The sequence below is a fragment of the Dipteris shenzhenensis genome, chromosome 9 (genome assembly GCF_047967505.1).
Source record: "Dipteris shenzhenensis isolate YYH24624 ecotype China chromosome 9, Dip_SZ_1.0, whole genome shotgun sequence".
Taxonomy (NCBI): Eukaryota; Viridiplantae; Streptophyta; class Polypodiopsida; order Gleicheniales; family Dipteridaceae; genus Dipteris; species Dipteris shenzhenensis.
Genome location: NC_141604.1, coordinates 2,723,433 through 2,734,852, shown reverse-complemented (window position 1 = coordinate 2,734,852; position 11,420 = coordinate 2,723,433). Strand labels below are relative to the sequence as shown.

The 11,420-nt window shown below is 43.7% G+C and overlaps 1 protein-coding gene across 3 annotated transcripts; it reads right to left on the bottom strand.

The window, feature by feature from the left end:
* Positions 1–1,002: 1,002 nt before the first annotated feature.
* LOC147898072 (uncharacterized) lies at positions 1,003–3,354 on the bottom strand. 3 transcript variants are annotated; one of them, XM_087378981.1, is made up of 3 exons: positions 3,123–3,354; positions 2,651–2,979; positions 1,003–2,206 (listed from the first exon to the last, which is right to left on the bottom strand). In XM_087378981.1, exon 3 carries the CDS (start codon positions 1,821–1,823, stop codon positions 1,497–1,499), a length of 327 nt encoding a protein of 108 aa, XP_087235107.1. In that variant the 5' UTR covers positions 1,824–2,206; positions 2,651–2,979; positions 3,123–3,354; the 3' UTR covers positions 1,003–1,496. The 3 variants fall into 3 exon arrangements, with proteins under 3 accessions (XP_087235107.1, XP_087235108.1, XP_087235106.1); XM_087378982.1 differs by having other exon boundaries at positions 2,651–2,970; XM_087378980.1 differs by having other exon boundaries at positions 2,651–3,354.
* Positions 3,355–11,420: the final 8,066 nt, after the last annotated feature.

The window sequence follows — 11,420 nt, the reverse complement described above, 5'->3', positions numbered from 1 at the left end:
ATCACGTGATCATATGTGCATAGCACTAACCTTATAGAGTGCTATAAAGGAAAGGGTTAGATCCCCTAACCCTAACCCTAAAAGGGTTTGTATATATTCTATTTTTTCAACTAATTCTAGTGTACAGTTAGTCATTTGTGGTGTGCTCTCTAGCTGTGCCCTCTCTCCTCATCTCCACTCTTCTCCTCTCCCCTCTTCATATTTTGTCAAGGGTGCAGGGAGAGGTGTATGTGGATTATAGTCATTCACTTATTCTAACATCTGATCAATATATAAATACCATGCTGGCCAAGAGTGCAAAGAAGATGGAGGTGGAGAGAATGAAAGAGGGAAGGAGAAGGCAAAAAGAGCTAAAGCAGAGGGAATCACAGCAAGCAAGAGTAGCCAAAGAAAAGCAGAGAATCAAGGAGCAACAAGCGAAGGCAGCCAGAAAGGCATGGGAGATTCAGCAAGCCCAGTTTGAGGTGCAATTGAGGGCTGCTTTGTGGGGAGGTGTTCCTCTATATAGTGAGAGTCATATCTCGCTGCATGTGCCTACTGCAGAGCAGTGCATGGCTCGTGCCCATCAGTTTGAAGCTTTGAGGGCTAAGAGGGCAAACGATCATCTGAACTTACAGGCACCCCCCAACCTTTGAAACAGAAGGTTTTGAAATGCCCTTTTTTGATGTAGTTGTTGAATTAAAAAATGCATTTTTAAATCTCCCTTTCTCCTGCATGCTTTATTGTCAATGTTGTGCCATAATGTGAATCAAATTCATAGATTTAGCTATAGTGCTCAAACTGAATCCCACAATTACTTCTTAAACTCAACAAAATACCAAATATAGAGTTCTAGACTTCCTAAGCAGAATGCTTTTTAAATGCAAAATATTTAAAACCTTTACTTAGAAGTCATCAGCAAAATGAAAAATAATGCCCTGGTTGACTGTAATGTGATGTACGGTAAGAACAAATGGCCATAGTAAAGAGAGACCAGCCACAGTAAAATAGAAGGGTGCCATGTCGAGGGCATACATATATTAGGGCCTGAAAAAAGATACATGTTTCCAACACAGTCCTTGGCCAAGATAACATGGACGGTGAAAATTAGCAAATCTTGGGCTGCTAAATGAGCTGATTTCTAGGCTGGTATCTCTGTTGTCTGAGAAGTTGTTGGGCTGCAAAATGAGGTGTTGTTGAGCTGCCAACTTCCAAGTGAGCATGGAATGGCTGCAAACTGAGCTGATGTTCAGCTGTAAACTGAGTTGTTGGGGCTATAAACTGAGCTTTATTTTTGTAAGCTTAAGTGAGTTGAAGGCACTCCAAAGGATGTAGTGATGCGTTGCCCCAAGTCCCTCTTGGCTGCCCCATTGCTTCTCTCTTGCATCACTCTTCCATGAGTTTGCACAGGCTGCATCTAGTTGTCCTTAGGCTGCATCACTCTTTTGCTCATATGGACTGCTCTTTCCTCCCAACAAGCTGCAATTTCTCTTCTCAAAGCCCATTGCCTTGCTCTTTCATGGTTCAAAGATGGCTGCTCTTTCCTCCCGGCAAGCTGCTCTTTCTCTTCTCAAAGCCCATTGCCTTTTATTGTAGCTATCATGTTCATCAAGAAGACCCAAAGGCAACACATTGTCAAAAAACAGAAATTCCTCAACCACATTAACTTGTGTTTCAACTGCGGCATCCTCAAGCATGTCTTCAGCACCATTATCAAGATCTTCATCACTAAAATGTCTACCTTCAAGAAGCAAAGCAGTGTCACACTGCTCATTAACCTTGAGCTCTTCCCATGCCCTCATTTCATGCTCATTCACCTTGAACCTCTTCACCAAAGCCCTCATAAGAAGTCAGTGTTGCATTAATGCTTGGAGCGGTGTAAGACCTACCAAAGGACAAACATCTGCATAGGACAATATCCCAACATATTGCCTACAATCTTAGGTACAAGTCTGCACCAAAAGCCCCTTCTAAATTTCCTAGATTGCTATTCGAATCACTTGCTCGGGCATGGTGCACCCAGCCCCCACTGTTGACTTTGTTATGATTTTCCAAATCAGTAATCCATCACTGAGTGCTCTTGACTATCCTCTTAAACCCAGTAATGATTTTCCAAATGAGTAATGATAGCTACAAGCCTCACTGATGAATATGATAGCTACAATCACAATGCCTTTTATTGCCAATGCTACAAGATTTCCCGGCTGCAAATCATATACACACATACCTAGATGAATCCAGGAACATTCCCAAACTCATCCTCTAAAAACACAACATAGTGCAGTTTCAATCTCATGATAGTCACTCACAAGGTTGAAAACCATAAACTCCATCATGCATAGCAGGGACTAGCTACTATGACATCCCCACTGACGTCATCAGCGCCCAACAGTGGGTGTAGACCATAGTATAAGAATATGTTCTCACACATACAAATCCACACACCCACACATAGCATCCATTTATACAAAGTCTTCGTACTGAGTTTCTATCGGCACTCCGGAGGTGAAGGGCAGACTCAGCCATGATGAAGGCTAGCACTGAAGGAGAAGGCTAATCAAAAGGTAGTCCAAAATCTCTTCATTCAAGCTACAACTGCTTGTGAAGTCTAAACATTTTCATTTTAGTCTCTCCCCAACGAGCATCTAAATCTAAATATACACACACACACCATCCTTGTCCTTTTATGCTACAAGAACCAATGGTTTCATGAGCTCTTTTCTCCATAGCTATGGTATAACTGGATTTGCTGTAATCTCTCCCTCTTTCCTGCCTGTGTGTCCAAGAAGAAGTGGAGGAAGTAGCAAAACAAAAAAGCCCTCTCTTCCCCTCTCTCTCTTCTCTGACAGTTTGCACTCCCACCTCCTCTGCTCATATGCAAAACCTACAAAGCAGGAATCTTGTATGACGCAAAGCGTGATGCAGGCTCCTCCCTCCTTCCTATTGGTTCACGTAATCCATTGGGGAGTCAATGGACATGCTACGGGCAACCTGTGGACACTGAGGAAAGATAGAATCAAGCCATCCACCATGGACACTGAGGAACGATAGAATCAAGCCATCCATGGACTACTACTGGACCCGAGATGCCAGCTGAGTTAGTGCAGGGCGCCACACAGAGGAGCACAGCGTGGAAGTCTCACCCTTCGAAATGGTTGACCACGCATCTAAACAAGCCACAATTTGCACTTGAAAAGGCCACATCTGTGAAGCCATCGCAATGTTGGAGTAGCCCGTGTCTGGCTAGCTAAGCAGTCTCGTTTTTTCATCTCACATTTCGCTAATCGCTGGATATGACGGTTTTAGGGTCATTGAATTGCCCCCAAAGTTTTGTTGAAAGGTGATCTATGCATTGCAAAGGCATTCCCCACTCCAATTGTGTAGAAGAACCAGCGAAGCGGAAGCTGGGCGGCCTGCAAGTTAGGGACCCTATCAATTATATAATTCTCTCCTCAACCGTCGAGCCTCGCATTGGATTTTCAAGTGTAGCTTGTTGGGCTCTATACTTCTACGAAGCTGATTGGATTCCAAGATGGGTCTTGTCTTTTGGCTATTCTGTGCCATGGGGATGCTTTCGCCCTCCGCCACCATGATATGTTAGCATTTGCCAAGAGTGTTTAGACCAATCGGCTTATGTGACGGTCTTGCGTTCATGCCCTAGGGGTAGCTCAGGATTCTATCTTGGTCACCCTCGCTACTGGCATTTTCAATTTCAGTACAACACAAAAAACAAAAAAAACATATGGTAGCATTTGCCTCCTTGAAGTTATGATTTTTTTTTGCATTGCCTTGTAGCTTGGATAAGGACTCATCTTGGGCTACCTCAAGTTGGGTTGAAGCCTTCCAGGTGCATTGGTCTCTCAAAGAGGAGAACTCACTCAGTATTGGGTATTGGGTTGGGGTTGTCTGTTTGTTGTCTATGGTTTGGGAAAAGGTAAAATGTAAGCTACGAAAGTAGCACGGTGTGTGCTTAGGATAGAATGCACGAATACTTGTGATTCAACACATCTTAGGAGCCTCCACGACATATGTAGAACTTTGAGGCAAGCACAAGATGTGATTAGGTCTCCAAAGCTAAAAGGCGAGCTAGGAATGCCTGATATTAGTTCAAGGAATGTGGGAAAGGTTCCTACGACTGTTTGAGTGCCAGTCCCAATGGTCAGAGTTAGTGAAGTGATTCATCTCTAGGGGGAGAGGGATGGCTGTGGGACCTTGGCATGAAATGCCATGGTATGATTATCTCTGCTCTGATTTTCTACTAAAGATAGTGGGTTTTGACTTGGTACTTGGTCTTGTGTTAGCCTGGAAATCTTGTGTTAAATTCTTAGACTTGGAAGGGCAAGAGTGGTCTTAGAGGTGATGCAAGTTGGTTGTAGGGAATTTGGTGGAGTGGGGCTGTTGGGACGGGAGAAGAACCATTAGCTCATTTGGATATGCCAAGGGCTCAAAGTCTATATAGGACAAGAGTTCGTGTTTGGCTTGATTTATGGGATCGCTGTTTGCTGATTGGCACCAGCCAGTTGTTTTGCGAGATCGTTTTTCTTTATCAAGCCAAGAGGTGTATTTGGTCAGAGTAATAATGGACCAGGTCCTCGAGGCATGGCCTACTAACTGCATCTCTTCCATTCCTTGGAGGGTTAATAAGTGGAAGGTATGGGAAAGACATGCTTGCACAAAATTCTAGCAATGATTGTGTATTCATTTGTTAGTGCCAAAGCTGAATAATAAACATGCCTTGGCCCATTTATCGACAGATGGTGGATACTCATTCGTTAGTGCCAAAGCTGGATCATAAATGGGCCTTAAGGTGCAATGCAAGTCGCTGGAAGACCAGGTTGAAAGAAATGTGGAAAGGCTATAAGGTTGATAAGGCCAACTTTTTTTAATGGAAGATTTTACAGTAATGGCTGCTCGTTTGTGGAAGACTCACCAAGTGGGTATCTATTAACCCCGATTGCCCTCCTTTTCAAAAAATTGTTGAAGTTGCTAGGCATTCGATGTGGAATTGCCCTGTGGTGCATGCAACCTAGTAGAGGTTAGCGTCCGTAGTGCAAAAAGCGGGTTTGATGGGGTGGTTGTACTTGGGTTTGTAGTGGAGGATTGTCCTCACCGGGGGTGCTTTGAAGCTCTTGCCCATCCTTATTGCATGCTAGCCAGATCTTTGTGCGGCCATGGTGCTTGGTGGTGTTTAGTCAGAATTTCCCTTTTGATGCCAAAGAGGCAGCTATCCTAGCAAGTATGAAGCAAGGGCTTTGTGACTTGAGTTGGGTAGTGAGGGAGAAAGATCCTTTGGTTAGTCAATGCTTGAGAGAGGTTGAGAGTCATATTCTGGATTTTTAGTCGATGTCTAAGAGAGGTTGAGAGTTGTATATTGGCTTTTTAATCTAGCTACGTGTCACATGGGCCTTGCGTAGTGTGCCCCCTTCACTAGGCCAATTTTTGTAACTAAGGTCTTGCTAGTTGGGGATAAAAGCTGGCTCTTTTCTCTAAAAAAGAAAAAGGAGAAATCATTTGCTAGTTTCAATGAGGTGTGCAGTGATCTATGGCTTGTATTGAATATCCTTTCCCCAAAGACTTGTGAAGAAATAGGGGTGATTAGGATAAGCACTTTTGTCCATATAATTTGTTTGCATTCCCAAGAGAGTTAGTGCTAATATGAATTCTTGATTTTCTTTCCTTGACTAATGTGATCGATTTGTAGCATTTGGGCCAAATTGACCAGTAAATATTTGTTCGATTCCTCTTAACTGTAATACTTTTGAAACTCCAAGGATCCAGTTAAAAAAAAAAAGAGAGTTTATATTAAGGGGGCTGGTCAGACCCAGAAAAGACAAAATTCAAAACTTGGCCGAATTAAGTGCGCCACATGCCCTCAGCCCACGCTGTAAACATAAAAAGAAAGCTAGACTAAAACCTAATCTAGGAGCTCCTCAAAATCAGGTTCTTGCTAATCACAGGCCCTCAAAGTCAACACCCCACTCAGATCCTTAAGGATCCCTTTGACTTGCTTCAGTATGGAAATCTCTCTATATCCTTAAGGATCCCCTTGACTTGCTTCAGTATGGCAATCTCTTTATATTCTCAAGGATCCCTTGACTTGATTCAGTATGGCAAAGACGTACGGCTAGCAGGCTACAAGAGATGATGGAAGGTGGCCATCTTCACCGAGAAGAACCAATCTCCACTTCAGGCCGATGAAAAACTTCACCATACTACCCGATTCTTGAATTGCTCTTCCTACCTTCCACCAGATATCCTAGTGATTGGAGCAATACCACATGAGGTGGCTCATCATGCCCACCACCTTGTTGTAGATCAGACAAAAAGGGGATATAAGAAGGTGTTTCGAGAGCCTCCCTTTAGTGGGTAACCACTAGTGCATTACTTTCCAAGTAAGAAGCGGGCCTTACTTGACACACATTTCTTCCAGATATCATGGAGTCTTTGATGCCACCACGCTCGGCCTCTACGTAATGCCCATTTTCTAATCAGCTTAGGAATCAATGACTCTTTCTAGAGAAGAAGCAGATACACAATCTGGGCCAAGATTCTCCTAAGACGTGACTTTCCCCATTGATCCTCACTCCAACATAGGGATGCGACAGTGTTCATGTGACAGCCCTCAGGTATCCGCTCCAGCGCAGACCTCACTAGGTCACACATTAAGCTGCTCCATTGAAAGCCAATCCACATAACCACCATCCCACAAATCTGGCCAACATCTAATACCATTCCTATAGAGACTGTGAGCACTTCGGTGCTGGTGGAGTGCTTCCTTCTGCATGGATGAATTTAATTACCATGATTGCCCTGTATGGATGGATTTTCCCAATCTACCTCAATGGGTGGGTGATTTGGTTGATAGGATTGCTACATCACTTGGCAAGCTTCTACTCGTTCCTTCGTCGACTAGACCCCCCTCGGGCCATAAACAAGCATGGATACTATGGGTTGGGGCGCAACTTGTTCTGAACTACATCGACATCACATTCCTGGTAGGTTTGGTGTTGCTCAAAAAGTCAAGTTTGGTCCATTCACAGACTCTTGTTTCATATGCAAAGAAATTGGTCATTTTGCATGCGAATGGCTTGAGAAACTGGCGAATATTGCTCTTGCCCAAGGGGGAATTGATTCGGTTCCAGAAAGCCCCCCAAAGATTGAACTGATAGTGCCCGCAAGTGACATGCATTTGGTCCCAGTAGCTCAAATCATTTCGAGGGTTATGATAGTTGCCCTGAAGCACGCATAACATTGGAGTGTCGTGGGTAAAAAGGTGGCTATGGCTGAAATGGTGCATGAGAAGGGGGCTGAGATGTTGCATGAGGTGTCCAACCAGCAAGGAGTTGGGCTAGAGGGGAGTGGGTCATCACCTCTAGGAGCAAGCGTCTCAGAAAATGGTGAGGCCCAAGCAGATAAAGAGCTTCCGGATGCCAACCACAAGAAGAGGCTCCTGGAGGACAAACTTCCAGAGGACAGGCCTAGTAATGCGAGTGAGGTGCTTATCCTCAGGCCTCAAGTTCAGGGTATCTCTAAGAAAATCAAGGAGGCGGCCCGTAACACGGGGATGGGGAAGGAGAAACGGTTCAAATTTTCAAAGGATGCCTACAAGGTGGTTGCTCGGTGACATGGCGGGGGGACATAGTTCTTTGGCAGTGATATCCTAGAATACTAGAGGTTGGTGTAGTAGGAACAAGCAAAAAGGATGCCTTCATGTGGTCAAGAGATTGCAGCCTCATATCATTTTGTTGCAAGAACTGAAAAGTGGGTCGTCTGATGGTCTTTGACTCGACTTCCAAAAAATGGGATTTGATGCTTTTGTTAATTGTCCTCAACATGTAGGGGCAGTATCGTGTTGCTGGTCCACAAGGATCTGAGGGTGATGGAGATTTCTCGAGATGATGAGGTCTGCTTTGTTGCAGTTTCTTTGGTTAAAGATGGGTTTGTTCTTCGTGCTACAAGTGTGTATGCCCCCCATTCTCCCCAAGATAAAAGTGATTGTTGGAGAAGGCTCACCTCATCCACTGGATGGAGATCATTGGGTAGTGGGGGGGGATTGGAACTTCACCGAGAGAGTTGAAGATAGGTCTCACCATGTTCCCCCATTGTTTGGGTCGAAAAAGGAGGCATGGGAGAGTTCACTATGTGTAAAGGGTTGGTGGACTATAGGGAATTAGATTCCAACAAGTTTGCAAGGTTTTCTTGGACGAACCATAGGTAAGGGCTAGATTTTTGGGTGGGTAGGCTGGACAAAATCTATGTTTCTAAGAGGGCATTCCCACCTTCCGCCAGTCCAGCGAAAATGCTTACATGAGTCTCTCTGGTGGACAGATGTGGGAACGAACCCAAAGTCTAGTTGAATGCTCACACAACTAAGCCTGGCTGAATTCTGACAGGAGAACAAAAGATAGGACCTTACCATTGGCAGCAGTAAAGGTAGCCCCGAAATGCCCAGGAAGAATGAGGAAATCTCGTCTCCAATGGAGCAGTGGAATGCTAAGATGTGGCGTAGCTTTTCGATTGGCGATTCGTGAGAACAAGTCTGGCAAAGGACTTTGTTGCCACTTTTGGGCATTCCCGGTCACCTGGGAATGCCCTCTAAATATGGTTGCTGGCTTCGCAGCCCGCTGAAGGGTACGTGATGTCGACAAGGCTCTCTGATCATGTGCAACTTTTTTTGTCCTTTTTCATGCCGGTGGTGGTGGGTAGGTCCCAGGACATTCCATTCACTCATAAGAAATTTTATCTGGCTTCCAAAACGGTTTGCAAAGAGATACGCCATTTATAGAATGAGCATGATCTAGCATGCTCCGACCCATGCCAGGAGTGGGACATTGCCATTGCGAAATTCATATTAATGCCAAAGATTTTGATAGGCAGTGCAAATTTGATAGGAAAGAGGAGACCATGGTTGGTGCCAGTAAATCTATTAGGGCTGCGCTCTTACAAACTCTAGCCGATCCTATCTTGTCTACAATAATCGTAGAAAATGAGGCCTATTGCTGGAAAAGGAATTGAAAAAGGTGGAGTGGGGGTTAGACAACGCTGGCTGTCAGTTGATGATTGCTCTTCGAATTTCTTCTTCTAGGAAGTCTGGCATGTGGCTGATGCCTTTAAGATGGAACTCAATTCTATTGTGAGGGGATCCGCTCTCCAAGATTCGCAATGGCATGCTGTAATGGAAGAACTCCTTGATGGAGTGAACCCAACAATTTTCAAGTATGTGTGGGCAGCCCTTGCAAAGTCGTTCTTAGGGAGGCCCTCTTTGCTATGGTGAATGATAAGGCCTCAAGCCCTGATGGATTCCCAATCGGGTTCTTTCAAGAATTCTAGGATTTCTTGGGTGACATGAACGACCTCCTCAAGGTATCATTCTGCAAAGCTTCCACAGCAATGTTCACAAAGAAGAACTCTTTGCCAACAAATCAACCCACATATGCAAATGCCAGAATGTGATACTCAAACACCAAGATCTGTTGTAGTTTGTCCATAGATGAGATTCAGTCGGTAAAGAAGAAATACACGTTGCCCCTTGCAAGCCACTCCAACTTGGGCCAAATGTGCTCCACCTGCATCTCACGGGCCACTGAGTGCCTTCAACTAGCTTCAAACCTGCAGCTTTTTGGCAAGGACCTTCGCATACAAGAGGGATTCCACATCTTCTTTGGGACACTCATCACATCTGACATGCTCGTTGGGACACCTCTCTCTTAGAGCTCACCTCCTCACCACTTGCAATGCTCATGACCTTTGCACTCTCACACCAAAAACTTTCCCCTATGCATCTGAGTCTCTTCAGGGAGCCTTTGCTTCTATGCATGATGATGGGCCCGGTGGCATAGCTCTCCTACTTTGCTCATTCCCACTCCTCAACCACCAACCTCGAAGATGAGAAGATGAAACCGCAATCTTGTCTTTCTCACAAGTGAGCCCTACCACTAACCTTTAGTGTGCTAACCATAATATTATAAACGGTCCCTCTCCCCCCCCCCCCAAGGATCCATTTTTGCTTGTGCTTGGTAGAAATCTCCAGAAGAGATGACATGAACACTCCTAAAGAAACCTACTTATTGTATTATTGGTTCAATGATATTCTACTTTGGTTTGCATAGTTTGTGCTTTGTGGTGCGCTTTACACACACACATTGAAGGTTACCTTCTTAGACATTAGGAAATGGATGATACTTCGGGTAATATGATATTGATCTTTGTCGTGAGATTCATGGTTGTCTATCTATCTTTGGGTTCAAAGGGAGTCATATATTTTAGAGGGGACCATTTTTTGATTCATTATAGCCCAAGCTTAAATTGAGAGTAGTTCAATCTTGGGGTGGTCACTTTGTATAACATGGAACATACTAGGTTTGTTAATGGAAGGGATTTTTTAATTTGGGGGACCAATGGACAAGAGGGGGTTTTTTAATTCTAATTATGGTATGTTCGAAGAGGGGTTTTAGAAATTCTAATTATGGTCTATATATGTACAAAGGGGACATTAAAATCAAAATTATAGGACTTTGTAAAATGTATATATAGGGATATTTTAAATGTGTGCTTGCTCCCACATGTTACATGGGCTTTTCCAAAGTAACGGCCCCTGGGGTTCAACAATATTCAAATTTGGCTTGCATATTGTTGTTGTTCACAATGGGTGGATGATAGACATGGGCCTACGTTGATATAGTGGGGGAATTTTTTCAAACCCTCTATTTCATGGTGGTGCTACAAGAGGTAGAGCATAGATTGGGTTCCATTTCCTAGCACCACAGCACGAGACATTTATACCTTACAATAGTGGCTCACATCTATGTGCCTTATAGCATATCCTTGAGGGGAGTTGTGAGCACCCATTAAAACATTATAAAACTATTGGATACATGTTCATTGGCCCCTTTACCCTTGTGTTTGTGAGTTCTCTGTGTGGATACTTTGGTTCTTTTTGGAGACAATGCTATTGGAAATTGAGTGGTAGCATCTTGAGTTGCTATAGTTAAAAAGTGTAGGCTATTTGAATGCTATAGAGGCACATTTGGTGTTGTTGCACATCTCTTGGAGTTCCTTGCATTATATATAAGCATGTAGAGTGTTTCATGGTTTTATGTTGAGTTCGTAAAGAGCTTACTATTGTTATGGACGAGTTGAGGGCCTATTAATGCATAGCTAATATCCATGCATATATTTAATAGATAATATGGATATACTTTAGTAGTGTTCAAATGTAAAGAGACATCATTGTTGGGTGCTTCTCTTTATACCTCGTATCCATAATCAGCTGGATTATGTTTGGTATTACAGTTCAGAGATGAACGTGTTGTATGTATCTTGCTCACGATGTTTAGACATCTATCTATCTATTGTATTCGAGATATATCATGAATATAGTTGATGATTCCATTTCTTTGTTCTCACTATAATGAATACATAGAGAGTTCTTTTCCTTGATA